At 40.3% G+C, this 18,194-nt stretch overlaps 1 protein-coding gene across 1 annotated transcript in view; it reads left to right on the top strand.

Moving 5' to 3' along the window:
* The first annotated feature begins 8,387 nt into the window (after positions 1-8,387).
* The window catches only part of astn2 (astrotactin 2), a 261,407-nt gene continuing 251,600 nt past the window's right edge, over positions 8,388-18,194 (top strand). Inside the window, exon 1 of the mRNA XM_030085456.1 lies at positions 8,388-9,000. Coding sequence (XP_029941316.1) covers positions 8,550-9,000 — 451 coding nt within the window. The 5' untranslated portion in view covers positions 8,388-8,549. The remainder of the gene's footprint in view (positions 9,001-18,194) is intronic.

Raw genomic sequence — 18,194 nt, 5'->3', positions numbered from 1 at the left:
TGCATAGCCACAACAGAATGTTTAAATCAAATAAAAATGTGGTTCATCTCGTGGATCAATACTGAATCTTCCTGTAAACATGCTTTCCATCCGTCTCTTCCCTCGTATAGAAAAACCATTGATGAGCAAAGTTGATCACTTTTCATAGCTGAGAGCTCAGTAAGCATGAAACACTTTTTTTTTTTTCGGAAGCAAAAGGCAATGCAAGGCAAGTTTATTGATAAAGAGCATCATTTAGACACAAACCAATTCCAAGGGCTCCAAAGAGTGCAATGAAATAAAACATTGACAGAACATTTAAATGGTTTCAATCACTGAAAACAAAGATAAAAGCAAGAAAATTGTTCAAAACATCACATATTTTGTGATGTAAAAGGCAGACATACGTTCAAAACAAAAGTAAGACAATAAATAGTTACGAATTGCATTTTAAAAGCAATCATTAAGTTAACAGGAGACAGACATAAAAAAAAAACAGCTGGTCTTAACAGTAACTTTGATTTGTACTAACAAGCTGCAGTAAGTGAGCACTGATTTAAACAGTTTTGTCAGACTTCAGAAAGATTTTGGGAATGTGTTCCACAGTTTGGGAGCAGAGAAACTAAAGGCAGCTTCAGCTTGTTTGATTTCATCCTGGGAACACTGAACTAAACTGTTCCACATCGTCTGAAGTGTTTCATAAGGTATCAGTAAACAGAGCTGGGATCATTTAGCACTTCATAGATAATTAACAAGGTTTTTTTTTTTTTTGAAGTCGGCTATGACACACAGGGAGTCAGTGCAATGACTTGCACACTTATGCAATGTGCTCCACTCTCTCAGTGGAGGTCAGGACAGCAGCATTCTGGGTAATCTTCAGTTTTTGTGGTGATTTTTTACATCTGTTTATGTCAATTTTGAAATGTAGTTGTGAGTCCACACAAACATATAGATGGTTTGCAGGTTTTAACATCAAGAACAGTCACACGCTGACTCTTGATGTCCCCGCTCTCGACTCATTTGGAGTACCCAGTGAAAAATCACCACATAAAGAAAGTTTCAAACACACAATGTTGTCATTACAAGGCAAGAGCGCTAACTGCTCTGACACAGTCCCAGTCCTCAAGTATGAACTTTGCTACTGCCCTCCATTGGTCACTCTGTGTTCCTCCTCTGTTGCTGCTATCCAGTGTTCCTCGTCTCTTTCCCTGCCTGTTTAACTTGCTCCTTACTTCCCCACCCGGTGTTTGGTCCTCCCTTGTTTTCTTTTTCGGAATTCGCATTCATTAAAGATGACCTTTAGTTTTAATCCCTTCCCTGCATATGGGGTCTTTTCTCCACCGCGACTGTGATGAAACACAACAGATCATGCTTGGAGAACTGCTGTTTTTCGCATAAAAAAAAAATATAATTTCATTCATGTCATACTGCTGCAGGAGCCAATGATCTTAAAGGTACAATAGTCACTGGTATTTCTAGCTGTGTTGTTGACTGCAAAGGTGCAAACAGGTCCAGACTGGTCAGGTCCTGCTGAGCACAGTGATGTGGCTTTTCAGGGTGTGGGACTTCGAATCTCCTACATTTGAGAAATGGAAGTTTTCACAGTTTATTTATTTATTTATTTATTTATTTTATTTGTAGATGTTTTTTTTTATCCAGTAAAGTAATTTCTTTCAGAAAATATGCAAAATCTTTAATCTTTACGTGGAAAACATGTTTAAAACTCAGTAGATTGTATTTGTGTGTGTGTGTGTGTGTGTGTGTGTGTGCGTGCGTGTGCGTGTGCGTGTGCGTGAGCGTTCTTGTATTTCTATCCTTGTTGGGGCCAAAATGTCCCCACAAGGATAGCAAAACGTGAAACGACGTGCCTTGTGGGGACCTTTTTCCAGTCCTAAGTAGGAGAAACAGTGTTTTCTTGACCATGTTGTTGTTACTGAAAAAAGTAAAAGCGCAAAAACATTTCTTTAGGGTTAGGCTTTGTTGTGGTGTGGGTTAGGGTAAGGGTCAGGGTTAGGGGATAGACATGAATGGGAGTCAATGGACGGTCCCCACAAGGATAGAAATACAAGACTGTGCGTGTGCGTGTGTGTGTGTGTGTGTCTGTGTGTGTGTTTTAATAAAATTGTCCATAAATACAACAACAAAAAATTAAGCAATAGCTTCCAAAATCAGTAACATTTTATGATGACATGAAATCCACTTAAGGGAAGTGATTTATTGGTACAGACTAGAAATATTAATGCAATGGGATATTTTGGAGTCAAGTGGAATCCATCAAAGTGTGTCTGACATGCTCTATTTCATCAAGGTATGTGTTTAGATTTCAAGTGGCATGATTTTTACTTGTCCGCTCCTCAGGTAATTTAAGACTGACAGCACCGCTCACTGTTCAGTTGAAACCCAGGTGAGGTCAGATACTTTTTAGTCCTTACCTCTCCCGCTGGTGTGATGAGAATCCCAAATGTATTTAATTCTACCATTTCATTCAGATTGAGTTTTTACTGAAAAGTTCCAGTGGATGTTACCTCTTTTATTACTGAACTGTTTAGCTGCTCACTTGTATTGTCTTTGATGCAAGTTTAATGTGTTTGGCACATCTTTGTTTTTGCACTTGTGCTTAATGTCTTTTAAAATTTGTATGTCTTTTTTTGTGTCTGTGAAGTACCACGGACTGCATTCGGACTGGATGATGCAATAACTCCCTGGGGCCTGCGAAGGAAAAAAGTAGTATTGAATTTTTCAGTTTTTTTTTTTTTTTTTGCTGTTTTCTGTTTTTCATGTGTGTGATTTTATGTTCATTCTGAATCCAGAAAGCTACTATAACAAATGCAACATTACAGGAAAGCACAGGATGTCCTCTCCTCTTTAAAATACAACCTGAGTACAAAGAGTAGTTCAAAGGCGTAAAAAGCGATGATTGCGGACAACATGTCCACTGCAGAGGACGGGAGTCAATGGGATTGGTCCCAGAAAGATATAAATACACCTTGCCTCGTCTCTTGAGGAGGTGCTCAGCTAAGATCTCTTTAAAAGCACAATGGAAATGGATTATGTCAGGGTAGCGGCCTCGCAGCTGAAGCTCAGTCAAACATGCTTTGCTGTGGTTGGACATTGACTCTAAACATGGTACTAATTCAGAAGAGCTTCAAAGGCAATCTACCTTTGGAATGCACATATCTTTAAAGAAAACTAAATATTCTGGAATGTCCTGAAGACAGTCATTCGTATGTAAAATTCTGGGAATATCTTTGAGCTTCAATTGTTGCGCAAGGAAAAATGCTCCATAAGTTTTCTTTATCATTGTGTAGTTTGATGCACAACTCCTTGAAGCTTTCCAAAGATTCTTTTCCAGTGCTATTAGTATTCAATGGCGTGAAAAAATAAAACTAATAATTCAACATTATCGCCCCCCCTCCCCAATACCTGTGCTCAGACAAGGATTCCCTCAATCTGAGGTAACAGTGCTTGCCACTACACCGCTGCAAAAATAAAGATCAATTGTTGTAATCTCACGCGTCGTGTGTGTTTGCATGACTTACTCAGAGTATCGACTGTACTCGCATCAATTCGGTATGTCGAGGATTGCTCACTGACCTTAACTTACCTGTTTGCAGCAGCTACCAGACGATGTGTGTGAACTGTAATAGTGTAGCAGAGCGCGATAAATTGCAGGATATGTGCAGAAGTCAACAGCTCTGACTTGGTAAATCTACAACTAAAGGTAGTGATTAAAGGAGTAAAGTGTCTTCTGGACATTTACCAGCTACCTGAGAGTGAACACACCTTACTAAGTGACTACGAGGGAAAGTGCTTCTTTGAAATGAAGATGCATGACATTTTAAAGAAACCTAGTCCGGCTATGGCTCTGTTGTGAGCTTGACAACAGGTTTCGTTCAGACAAAACTTTCCTCTGAAAAAGATATGATATGAAGCCGGTGGCTGGGGTTAGACTGTATTTGGAAAGCAACAGAGAGTAAACTGACTGAAACTACCACTACTGTAGTACCAACAGTGGAGTCATACATAAAAATGAGATGCTTTATTTTGAGTTTTGTGAGTCTCACCACTGGGCCACATTATGGTGCCGTTCTGTTTTTTTTCTTTCTATCTTTTGTCTACTTCAGATGTGAACATTATGCTCTTGACTACTCATGAATATAAGCGCAGGCACTTGGATGGACCACACAACTTTATGGAAAGAGAGAAAGAGGACCGAAAGGCCTGTGGCTGTGTGTATTAAAAATGACAAATCACTACAAAGATGGAAGGAAGCAAAAATAATTAGCATGATTTGTATTCTATATTGATGGAGACTCCACATTGCCATCCACAAAGTAAATGATAAAGTCCATCACAGCAGGGAAAATATAAAGCAGTTTATTTGGGTAAGACAAAGTCAGCAATATCTTCAGTTGCCTCACAGTAGTTTGAAAATTGGGCTTCTGTTTTTCAAAGTTATCCAACTTTTAATTAAGCTGTAATCCAAACACACTCTGTGACTGCAGTTTCTGCGTTACAAGCCTTGGATCATACCCTAAACAGTTCAAAATATGAGTCTGGTAAATCTTGAGGCTTGGCAAAAAAAAAAATAAAAAAAGAAAAGAAATGAAGAAAACATCTGAAGATATTATAGGATATAACAGATACTGTGTAGTGTACGCAGAAGTGCAGGCGATTTCAGCACCACGGACAGAGCACAATTCCCAAACAGTGCTTTCAGGTGAAGTACAAGAGTAAAGTAACTGTATGGATCACATATAGCCTTTTTATGCATGACAACTTTAAAACCTACATATATATACATATATATATATATATATGTATATGTATATATGTATGTATATATATATATATATATATATATACATATACATATGTATGTATATATATATATATATATATATATATATATATATATATATATATATATCAAGGCATGGGAGGGCAATTGATCGACATTATATAACAGAAAAACAAAACAAACATATTTTTTACATTTGATTCTGTATTATTGATGCATCCAGTGACAATTTGAAAGAAAATCCAATTCCACACGCGCACATGGACGACAGTGGAGAGGGAAAAAAAAAAAAATCTCTCTTTTATCAGGACGGAAGCTCCTGCAAGTCCAGACTCAGAAGTGGGAGCTGTCTGTTGGCATTAGTTCAGGTCAGAAGATAGTAAAAGAGAAAATGATAAGACAGAGAACAGCAAACAAAACTAGTTGACGTCAGACTGCAAACCGATTCCCACGCTGTGTGGGTTCGGGGTAGAAAACATGGATCACGAACCTGAAAGATGCAGACTGTGTCAACCTCCTGAAGTGAAACTGGAAGGCCGTTCCAGTGGAGTGGAGCTCAGTAACTGAAAGGTCAACATCACATTCAGCAGAACTTTGAAAATAATTTGTATTGATATCTCTTCAAGACTCTAATGAAACCTTGATGTTACAAATAAGCACAGAAGGGAAGTGCCATATGCCACACTTGCCAATGATAAGTGAAAAATCTTACATTTCAGAGGCAAAATAAAATACACAAAGAGAAACCAATATAGTTTTCTGGTTAAAATGTCTGACTTCAAAGAAAAAAGGATAGTATAAGTGTCCAAAGTAGATTTGGGATGGCGAATAAGGAAGGCGTGGGGCCACTGCGGATCTAAAGAACTTCTTCGGCCAGATACTGTATGTATCTTATTTATGTGTGTCTGATTCTGATATGAGATATGAAATACAATCAGCTGTCGGAGTATAAGCTGACAATTGAATAAGAAAGAAGCTCTTGTTTTGGGTTCATATATTTATAAATTTAAGACAGAAAGACTCCGTGAACATCACCACACTTCTCTGGTAAAGAAATATAGCTTATCAGATCTAACTGAGAGTTTCCAGCCAAAACTCAATATAATATCCACCCAACTCAATAAAAACAAGCCCCAATCACTACTCCGCTGGAAACTCATATAATAACTAAATAATAAAAAAAGAAGCACAAACAGACAGTCCAGAAAGATTGCAATCATTCCAACAAAAAGCCAGCACAAATGTCCAAGATCACAGCAGCAACCACAAAAAAGTAATCCAATACCAGCATGAAATGTAAGCATTCAAACACCTCCATCCAACTTACAGTAAATTTAAACAGACAGGCTGACCTTGCTTTCTCTCACTCTCATGTATCCCCGACTGATGGTGTCCAATAACTTTTGGATTGACTTTTGAACTAATGATACGAATGAGAGGACACAGCACTTTGTTGAAAAGTTTGTGTTTGGAATTTCTGTCTGTATAATGGCTTTCTGTGGAATATTAAAAAAATGAAAACATTTAATGTTGTGAAAACCAGTCCAAATTGTTTCATCGACCTGGCTACTGTGATTTTTTTTTTTTCCCTCTTCAGCCCAACATGTTTAAAACAAGCCAAATTGGGCAGAAACACTCCACAGTCTGGAAACGCTTATAATGAGAACAGGGTTGTCCAATGCTGGTACTGGAGGTATCCTCGGCCATTCATGATTTAGGTCTGTCTCTGATTGCTGGAACACCTGATTTCAACACGGGGTTCCTCATTATAGGCTTTCTTGGGAACCTGGTGATGACATGAAACATGCAGGATGGGGGAGAGCTCCAGGGTCTGGAGTGCATCCCACACTGAATTTGAATATGAAAAATAAAAGCTTATCCTTTGTAAAGGTTTTTTTTTAAAACAAAAATGTCCCAAATATCTGTGAAAATTCAAAGTCCAACAACAATAGATAAACTCCACATGGACCATGTGATCAAAAGCTGCAACACAGCGATTACATGGATATTGAGCCGACAGTGTTGTGAACTTCAGTTTTAAAGCGACTGATAGTAAAATGAAAATGCAAATTTAGACATTTTCCAAACTTTTCTAACACATATTTATTTACAGTTAACTTCAATCCAGGTTTCATGGGGTGACCAAATGTTCTCTTCTGGCAGGTTGTTTTCAAGCAGTGGCCACAGGATTTTATAAATTCATGAAAATGTCCTTTTTGTGGAAGCAGTATCGCTTCTAATCCACCCACACAATGTTTTTGTAAACGAGGATCATTGTGAGGCTACTATTTCATTGTTTACATGATTACAAGGAGAAAAAACTAGCAAACAAAATAACAGTACAGTAAGGTTAGTCATAAACAATTTTAGATTTTTTAGGAAGAAGTAATAATGCCCTTTCTGGATAGAGAATCCAAACACAATGCACAATAATGGCTCTATTTTCACATCTATCATTATTCAGTTATCTTTTTTTTTTTTGCAATTGATTGCTGAGGAGAAGATTTGTCTTTGACGACAGAAGGATATGATTTTTTTCTGTTATTGATTTTTCAAATCTATACAAAGGAAGCATAATTTGAATATACTTGAACTATGAGATGTCTTTGAGCAAACTTTGGTTCATCATTTAAGTATTCTCATTCCTGACATTAAAAAGGTCACAGTGGATTAGTACTTAGCAAGATTTCTAATCCACTGGTAATGATTGCAAGAAAGTTGTCTGTTTGAATCCAGGCTGGCTCTTTCTGTGTTCAGTTTGCATGTTCCATATATGCATTTTCCCTCCCACAATCCAAAACATGCTTTTGAGGAGAATCGTCTCTGAATTGTACTGAGGTGTGAATGTGAGTGTGTGTGTGGCATTCTGCCTCTCTGTGTTTGCCCAGTGATGGACTGCTGACCTGTCCAGGGTGCATCCTGCCCTGGCCCGTAGTCAGCTGGGATTGGCAGGATGAAGCGGTAAAGAAGATGGACGATGATCACTTTATTGCAATACAGTCATGTATTTGAACAGAAGCTGGCAGTTTCTGCATTCAGTTATCATATTCTGCCAGGGCTTATTTGGTAGAGTGGGCCATCTCTCAATTTGAAGGTTGCAGGTTTGACTCCCCACCTGTCCACATGTCTGAACCCAGATCACTGAGCTGTCTGCATGGTAACTGCCTCTATTGATGAGTAAATGTGATTACCTATGTAACCTGCTTTGGGGACTGCTCAATAAGTGCAAACCATCTCCCTGTGCACAGTCCAGAAACATGCATTTGAGGTTAATTGCCTCTTAGTATGTGAATCTCTGCAACTGTGTTTGCTTTGTTTTGCATAAACGACCTGTTTGTTGTCACTTTAGGTTACAGCAAAAGCAATGTTTCATTTAAAAAAAACAGAAAAAAAAACAGGGGGTACTTATTTAAAAATAATATTGAAAATATTGTTTGCAAGGAAAAAACGAAACTAAACAGCTGAAACAAACCCGCAAGACTAAAAAAAAAAAAAAAAAAAAAAAAAAAAAAAAAATCCTGCATAATGACTAATTTGCCAGCTCATCTCCATCTTCGAGACATGAGCACGTGCTCCTGTAAGTTTAAGTGATTTGTTGTCCCACAGCTCCGCACAGATGGATGTGTGAGGAGCCGAGAGATGTCATTCTCGCTACACCTGTGCTGCCGCCTCCTGGACGGACACGACTCCTTTGCAGCGACTGTACTATAAGTGAACGGACAGCTTATGAGCCCCACTCAAAGCGAGAGAACCACACACAAGGAGCGGGATGGCGGGGAGACCAGCGCTGCACCTCCGCGTGCTCCTCGCGGCTCTGCTGCTCGCGGGCTCCGCGGCGCTGGTGCGGGCGAACCGGGGGGCGACGCAGCCCGACGAGGAGCGGGACAAAGAGGGCGACGCGGAGACGCCGTGTGAGGTGAAGACCGTCACCGTGTCTACCCTGCCCGTACTCCGGGAGAACGAGTTCAGCTTCACCGGCGCAGCCTCGGGGAGCGTGGTCGGAGGAGGGGGTGCAGCCGGAGCAGGTGGCGCCGGTGGAGGAGGAACCGGAGGAGGAACTGGAGGAGGAGCGGGAGCAGGAGGAGCAGCGGCAGCAGCAGGAGGAGGAGGAGGAGGAGGGGGGGAATCCCGACTCCTGTTGTTCGTTAGAACTGATCTACCTGGGCGAATTTCCGTCATGGATGATCTTGACAATACAGCTCTTCCCTACTTCACACTCGGTAAGAACTGCTGTGGTTCTGTGTTTGCCCTCCATGATGAGAGCCAGTCAATCGAGCTGCACATTTGTGCGCATAGGGACCACTGGGCTGTGCTCACAGCTCTGCTACACCCCCCAAAACCATGCACCTGTTCTGTCTCCATCATAGTGCCTCATGCTTTGAAAGTAGCCAGCTTGATGTACAGCTGGAAAAGCTTTTTTTTTCTCCTCCCCCTCTTTCTGTGTAAAGAAACTTCTGTCCAAAACTCCCTCCTTTTTACTTTGCCCCTCTTTCCTGTAGGTTTCCCCATTTTGTGGTTAAATATGATTATGATTTTAAATTTCATGCATGCTCTAAGTGCGGTGCCCCAATCAAGGAATGCAATTTGGCCCTGCAAATATGCATGAAATTACTTTTTTATTCTGACTTGAGCACATAATTCGGAGCACACATGCGTTGCTGGTGGTGTAAGTGTCACTGAGTGAAACACAAAGCTGGAGTCGGAATCGCTGTCAACATTTGGTCACTGCAGGCTTCAGGGATGTGTTTATTCACAAGTCCCTCGACGGCTGAAGCACGCAGACGGCAGAGCGCTGGTCTTTCTCTGACAGGTCAGCTGGAGTTCTCTGTGAAAGTCACTGACTTTAAAATGGTCTTGGGAGTAGCATCAGTGATTGGATAATCACAGAGGACATGATGGCAGTGAAGTGTCTCTGCCATGCACCGCCCGCAAAGATATTTGCTTTGGTAAGAGGAGATGAGTACTTACAAAAGGAACTTGCTTACCTTGCTTTGTCAGTGTTTTTCTCTGTGTGAACCAGTCAGGTGGAGGATGAGCGTTCACTGGTTTTCTTTCCAGCTGCAGTTTGAGCCACACAGCTGTTTTTATATCCCTGTGTAAGTCTAGATGTTCACCGTGTGTACAGCACAGTCTTGTTTTTCACACACTTTAATCTACACAACCTCCCAGTTGCAGAATGCTGTGTGTTTAGTTCTTAGACAGTTCAGGTACCCTTTTTGGCACAATAATCGAGTTTAAAAACCATAACAAACGGAGATGCAGGACTTGTCGGAAGTCAGCGACGCGGCTACAGAGAAACCCATGAAAATGTCTCATTACTGCAGTTTGGACGGTGGCTTGCTATCCTCCTTTTTTTCCCTCCTCTTTTCCCCGGTCTCAATTTCATTCCCCGTATGAAGAGTGCCGACTGAACTGGCTGTGCGAAGCAAAGGCGAGCAGGCAGGCTGAAGGCTGGAGCATTAAGCTAGTAAATCACTTTCTATTCTCATTAAGGACAGCCGTTGACTGGTGAGAAAGGCCTCTCTGTCCTCCCCAGTCAGCCAGCTAGCAAATTTGCTGCTTCACCCTTTCAGTGCATGGCTGCATGCTGTGGGGAGTAGAAGCAGGAACTTTAATAGATCCATGTGCAAATCATTTTGAAGGCTGTTTTAGTGAGATCTTTAACCAAAATATCGCCAGCTATTCATTGGGAGGAAAGCTTTTTAAAAAACCAAAATAAAAACAAAACAAAAATTCCCTCCTAACACTGCTTAGTTCAAGATATTGAGGGACTGGAGACAGATACAGCGACAGACAATGTAAAACATATGCTCATCTCTATCAGCAGTTTAGATCCACCGATCAGCTTATACACATGAAATCTCTTTACCTGGGATAAACCTCCAAAAGGTGGATTTCAAGACATGTTTTCAAAGTAGACGGACCTGATGGACAGAGGCAAGTCGTACTACAACTTCAGGACAATGACTGCCAAAGGCACGGTCCCCTCTCAGCTTACACTTGGTGTTACTTCTTATGATGGCTTAAAAAAAGGTTTTAAAAACACGAGCAAACCCTGAGTTCATAATGATATGTTGAAAATTGTAAAAAACACACACACAAAAAAAATGAAGCATAATTCTCTCTGTCACTCAACCATCCACTCACCCATGATAGACCCTGTTCAAGCTCTTTCATCACAGTCCTGCACCAGGTCCTACTCCTTCTCCTCCATGTATTATTTAGATTTGTATAATTTTTGTATTTGCTTTATTCATTTAAATGTTTTTTCTTTTTCTTTTCCAATTTGTGCATGTTTGAAATAGAAACAAAAATCAAAAATAAATCAGTCCAGGTGTTTTTTAGCCTTCCTCTTTTCCTCCTTCCGGCTGAATTCCATCTCATGGCAACGTTGGGTGTCCTGTCGGGTAATCTTTAGGATTTAACCAAACCATTGCAGCCTGAGATTCTTAATGTTCATACTGTACATCTCCTGCAGTGCCTCATTTGTGATTTTGTTGGGCCTGTGCACATCGCAGATCTTTTGGAGGGAGTTGTTACAAAAGATCTCTCCCATATCTCCTTTTGTTACCCTTCAGCACTCAGCCATGCAAAAGAACATCCTTAATGTTGCTGTTGGGAAGCCCGATTTTAGTTTTGAGGCTGTATAATTGCGTGCAAGCATACATGTTATTATTGACCTATTGAGAAACAAAACACAGTTAATAGATTTAAAAAGACAACATTGCAGTATCACTATGTAAAAATACCCCAAAACTCGTACTGATTAAAAATAAATATTAGAATGGTGCTGTTTGAACATGACTGTTTCCTTTTGTCAGACACCTTGTCTGCCTTACATGACACGCTCTTATTTGATCTGAAATTGAAAATTGCAAAATATTCAAAATAACAATCTCCTGAAGATAGATTTGTAGACAGTTTTTTTTTTTCCCTTAGTGAAAAAAAATGAATGTTGGTGTTGTGTTAGAATTACAATGCAGGAGCGCTAGACCGCTTGAATTTCCATTTGATTGCAAACATCTTAGAGCATGGTAGGCGTTTTAACAGCTTTTTGTTATTTCTTGATGCATGTAACAATGGCTGCATTCTAGCTTGTTTAATTAAATGTTAGAATTTACTAATAAATAAAAATTTTGCTGATCCAGTCGGACAAAGTTAATAAATCAAATAATATACAATGAATTCTTACTCTTAAATGTTTAACGTTATTCTTTTAAGTTGATTTATTTGGACACTATCAAAGTTTAAGCCTCACCAAATAGTTTGATAGAGCATCTGCATTGTTCTTTCACTTAAGCTTAACCCATTTGGTTTTTAGAACCCAGTAAGTGTTACACAGGTCTATATATACAGTGTGTGGACTGTATTGGAAGGCAGCGGACACCCATTGACTCTCCATCCCACTCTTTTTATGTTGCTTTGAAGTTCTCAGAAAGCTGGAAACATCACTACTTGTCACAAAGGAACTCTAACAACTCAGCAAATACTGCCTCCAGTTTTTTTTTTTTTAATCTGTACTGAAGGATAAGTCACGGAGGGACTGAAAATTTTAACAATCTTTCCACTGACTTTGATACAACTGTGTAAACAGCCTGCGAACTTAATCTTCTCACAGTTGTTGCCACCTCATTACACATGGGACACCTACCTGCTTGTCTTATTTTTCCCCTTTTTTTGTCCCCGTGTCTCTTTTAACTCTGCCTGTTTCATGACAACCTTTGCTCGTTTTGTCGTTATGAGAGTGAAAACTATGTTTAATGTTTTTTACCCAAACTTTGATCTTTGCCAAAACCTAACCAATTTGTTTTTTGAACCCAGGCCAAGCAAAACAGGATGAAAACATATTAAATACTTGAGCTGAATTCCAAGCATTGCAAAAAAAAAAAAAAAAAAAAATGTTAGTCTGACTTGTTAGTATTTACTGCTGTGCTACCCTATAATGTAGGAACTGTGTGTTGCATTAATACATCTCCATGGAGCAGCCGCAATTCTCTCCTTTGATAACAAAATCTGTGTTTTATTGTATTCATAATAGTGAAAATGGCACCGCAGAGATATGCTGGGGCATACCCTATTAGCCAAATGCCATCCGGACCATAATGAGCGCCGGCTTGTCTCTTTCTTCGATACTGTCAGATGTCCGATTGTTTTGTCGAACCGACGTCGGAGGTTATGGGGAAAGGGGGGAAAAGGACAGGCAGCCTCCTTCCCGCTGTGGCCTGCCTGCTCAGCTTTGATTTATTACCACAAGTGTCACAGAGAATGGATGAGCAGAAAGGGCAGATTGGAGGGAGGTATACCGGGTCGCTTCCCACTCCCTCCTTTTCTGTTTTGTTTTCTCAGGTATCTGCTGAAATTTGACCAAACAACGAGCGATCACTCACTGAACTTCGAGCCCATGCATATTATTACCGTCACTGAAATTCTGTCTGCTGAGTTTGGCTTTGATATGTCCATGTTTTCTTCTTTCCCAGTGATTTCTAACTTGATTGGAATGTCAATGCCCAAATAGTGAGTGCTTTATACATAATATGCTGTTAATTGGGGTTTGCAGCAACACAAATTCAACGGAGATCATTCTATGAATGCCGTGCTTTGTCACACAAAATCATTCTCTTTGGAACTGGGTGGAAATCAATATCAACATGGCTGACTCTGTAAACACCTCATTAGGAGTTCACCTCTTTTTCAGTCCTTCAGGCACTTGATGCTGTATCGAAAGTATTCGAACGTCCCTCTGTTCTTTATCCACTCTGTCCATCGTAGTGGCTGAAATCGGTACACTTTTCCATTTTCCGTCGCATCTCGGGCACATTTTTTAGACATCTTATCAAACTGTGGCATGTCAGCCGGCCCTTTCTTTGCTCTCTCCGTCTCCTCTTCTTGCTGTATCTTTGTGAGCTGGAGTTAGAGCAAACCCTGCTTGCTTAGAGATTGGAGATTAAAAGCTACAGTGTTAAAGTGGAGGGGAAAAAAAAGGAGGCAGGTACCAGAGATCTCGGTTCCCTGTGGCACAGAGCATGAACGCACTGCACTACATCTCAATCATGTGTCAGGGGTTCAGCTTAGCACTGCAGGACAGGCGATGAAGCGGGGACGAAGGTCAATGGGAGAGATGGGAGTTATCACGTAGTGTGGAGCTGAGATGGACATGAAAGGTTTTGGTAAGAGTTCTTTATTTCTTCTCTGAAATTTAACATAGTACTGCTTTCATTTTTGGTTTTGATGTTTTACGGTGAGCTGTTCTTCAAAAACATCTGTGCAGCAGGCCAGCAAAAAGATTTATTTATCATCATTTCGTTTGCTGTAATAGATCTATAAGAGGCTGTCATTTTCAGATAAAATGCTCGGCGACGGGCGCTCTCATTTGTGGCATGAATTGTTTTGCCAGTCACACACGCGTCTAATGTTCCACCAGATTTTCAGGGTGAGGCCTTTTGTTTATTCACGTCCTACAAAATGGCAGGTTTACAACCAAAAAAAGGAGCTCTGCGTTTAACTTGGATCATCAAACCGTTAGTGCTGGCAGGCTTCTCGGCTCCTCCTCTACCATTCATCAGAAAAGTTGTATAATTTGATTAGTTGTAGTCCATCACCTTCAGGTTATTCTAGTTTCATCAAAATTTATATCCTACATCTTACTGCAGAGGATTATTTGATTTTATCTTTGCTCTCCTCCCACTCTGAATCAACAACTTATTTAGTTGTCTGTGTAATTTATTTCTGTGTATTTGGGTGCTCCTGTTTTACATGTGTTCCCACTACGGGCTTGTTTTTAACCCCTGCAACCTGGATTTTAACCCTGACCGTCTCCACTCTTAAAGACTCAGCTCATTTACTGCTGGGGGAGACTTACCCACTGATATAAATGACAATGTTAATGACACCGTTGGCCTGAAGTCTTGTGTGGGAACAGAATTAACTCACATGAACCCACACTGGCTTTTTCTACAAAGGAAATTTGAGACTTGCAAAAGTCTTACTAAAACATTTCTGGCATCATTTTTGAAATTAACACCCAGCAATTGTTAAATACCTGAGAAATTTCAACAATTCAGGTGTTAAACTATAGAAAGAACATCCAAGGGCATTGCATGGGTGCACGCGAGCAGCGTCTTCCTTCATGTGGTGCTTGGACGTTCCTCCTTCTGAATGCAAAAATCCTTCCAGGTTCCCCAGATTGGTCCTACAGTCCAAAGACATTCATGTTGGATTGGATGTCTTGGGTGATTGATGACTGAACATTGCTTGCAGGTGTAAAAGTGTGTGCGTGCATGTGTGTGTGCATTTCTCTTGCCCTGTGATGGACTGTTGACCTGTCCAGGGTGCACCGTACCTCCAGCCCTCCTCAATGTCAGCTGGGATTGGCTTCAGCCCAGGGCGGCCCCAGCTTATATAAATGGGGTACAGAAGGTGCACTGAAGGATGAATGGATGGATATGTTGTTTTTGCAACAACAGTAGCAGCTCTCACATTGTTTTTCACCTGCGAGACACGGGATGTGTGAGATTTTACGGTCAGAACTAATATGTCTTTTATCTGCGTTTCAAAAAAACAAACAGACCGCTTCTGTCACTTTGCGCAATGGGAACGTCATTTGAGCAGCGGAGAGTGAAAAACCAGGCTTATTTAATTTAATGCTGACAGACCTAAGTGATGACATGGGAAGGTTGAATGAGCTGCGGTCGGTGACCCGTGCCATCACTTGCGGTCCTCAGCAAGAGTTGCTCTTTGCGATGCTTTGTTTTCCCACCTGAGTCTCGAGTCTCGCCTTGTGGCGCCGGGCAGCTTTGATCTCCAGATAATAATTTGATCATTACCATTGCTGAGAGGCGGACTGCGGTTATCTTTGACGGAGCGAACAAAGAACTTTATGTAAATACCGCTAATGAATGCACAAGCTCTTTTTATTTGATTTATGCAAAGCAACAACAGACACAATTGGTCCATATTTTATTAGGGAATTGTTTGTGAAAAGGATTCTACTGCTTTTCCTTTTCTTTAATTTAAACACATAACTCATATTTAAAGTAAAGCCTTCTCTTGTGGGTGAGCGAGTGTATATAAAATATTTACTCCTCCTTTATTCTTCAAAAAATGAGACATGAGCATTGTTTGTTAACCAAACACACACACACACAAAAAAAGTGGAGTTCTTCTACACAGCTCTGTGAAATGAGCTCAGCCTGCTTGTTTGGTAGGATTTATGTATGGAGTTTATGCTGCACTGGACACTGTGGCCATTTGCATTTAACAGAGGGTCTCCAGAACGACTCCACTGGCCTTCAGAGATCTTGTGACAACCCCAGGGCCTGACTAGTGCTGTAATGTCTCTTTTTATGGATACCCTGGATCAGTAAGCCTGCATTTATTTACACAATAGCATAAAAATTCAAGATAACTTTTTTTTATTTGGTCCAACTTGAACACTTCATTTCTCTGTGTCTTTTTTGATAGATTTCCAAGGCAGATTTTTTTGTCAGCGTCATGGTTTTTTTTTCTTTTTTTTGTAACTTCAATTGTTCTTTTTTCCCTCCTTTCTCTCTCTTTGTATGTTGACCCACCTCTGTAATCCCACGACAGCTTATCTTGAATTGTAAAGCTGGACCACTATCAAAGAACACCCGGGACAGTGTAGCTAACAAGAGAGCATTCTGCAAGCCGATTCCCAAAAGATTCATAAACTTTCGACTTGTATACTGTAGAGAGGCGTTTTTGGTTTGTGCTCTGAATGCATAATGTGACACTGATTTATAAAAGCAATTCCATTTAGTTGCTCTTTTTTGCTCCTTGGGCTCCTTTGGTGTGTCCCCACCACATAATAGAAGGCCCCATGTGACAAAAACTGTGTAATGTATTTGCACTCTTAGCGAAATGGTTTTTGTAATGTGAGCAAGACAGTGGGGGCATGGAGACTTTGGGTGAAATCCATCAATTTGCACAAATGTATGGTTCAAACTTTGCATAATATCAAGACACATTGAGCATCAGCACAAAGCTTACAGGTTATTGAGGTTCATGTCTTTATGGCTGCATAGTTCAATACCGACTGAATAACTCAGTTTGTTGCCACAGTTACTTGATCATCAGATGTATTTTTCAGTGAGGGAGGGCATCATATGTTTTTTTTCTTTCGTCTTATTGGAATTTCATATTTTTCTGTCCTAGTATCTCAGTGTTATAGTTAGCCAGATCGATGCTGGTATGTCCCACTAAGAGGTTTAATTTTATGAATTGATCCCCACGACAGGCTATTGATAAGGCACTCTGCAACAAAAAATGCTTTATGTTTTATTAGTAAAACAATGATTTAGTCACAAAAGTGAAAAAGCCACAGAAGAAATCCATTGAATCATGTTCCAGTTGCTTTCTCAGGCTCTATCAGGAACAAATGTGAAGGTAGAGATTCGATTTGTACATTGAAGCTCATTGGTGTGAAAATGTTGCAGTTTCTGAATAGTGACTATATGCTTTCATTCCTCATTTGGTTTTGCTTTTGCCGGCCATGAGCAGGCAATAAGACATGAATAAGCACAATAGTGATGTATTAAGTCCGCTCCTGACTCACTAAACCAAATGAAACTTGAGCAGCGCAAAAGGTTTGGAGAGCAGACGGTGTAATCAAGTACACAGAATAGACTGTTTTTTTGTCTCCTTCAGGCAGTGTGCGCTCACATTCGGATTTCTTGCTTGGAAATGACAGGATGGCTCAGAAATGGGAAGTTCATCCGAATATAAGAGCTATCGGAGTGCTCAAAAGCAGGTGGATTTTTTATTTATTTTTTTTCGCCTGGGCAGTGCTCTTACTTCTGTTGCAAGTGCGAACTTATCTCACAAGAGTTGAAATGGAAATGCTGCTGCACACCTGCCCACTGATACTCGGCCAGTCGATTTCAGGCCGCTCGGTGCCGATTCTCTGTGTGACACTCAAGTAGAGCAGTTTTAGAGCGGGAGTAGCGCTGCTTACATCTTTATTTGAAGTCGCTTTCATGTGATTTTGTGTAATCTCCGTGCATAATTAACTCGGTGCAGATCAAAGGACAAGTCTGTCATCAATGCAAATGATTTTGATATTGAAAATGTTACTTCTCTTTGCAAACGTTGGCATATTTGTAGCATAAATAGCGAAAAAAAACAGGAATTCATTCTTTCTGGATTAGATTGACTAATGCTAAAAGTCTGAGAATTGCCCATAATTGACTGTAAAGTGTTTCACTCTGTTTTGAAGCTTAATTCATCCATTATTTTCCTCTTTGCAGCTTTATGTTGAACGCTTGATATTATTTCCAGGTCATTTGAGGTGTGGGTGACTGATTTTTCACAAAGTGTTCTCTCCCTTGAAAGACATTGAAATGCTTTAAATTATTTTTATCCTCCCAAGTACGGTTCATGGGTGGACACTTCAAAATGC

This window comes from Salarias fasciatus (assembly GCF_902148845.1).
Source record: "Salarias fasciatus chromosome 7 unlocalized genomic scaffold, fSalaFa1.1 super_scaffold_4, whole genome shotgun sequence".
Taxonomy (NCBI): Eukaryota; Metazoa; Chordata; class Actinopteri; order Blenniiformes; family Blenniidae; genus Salarias; species Salarias fasciatus.
Note: the sequence above shows the minus strand (reverse complement) of the source record. Positions and strands in the feature narration are given on the sequence as shown.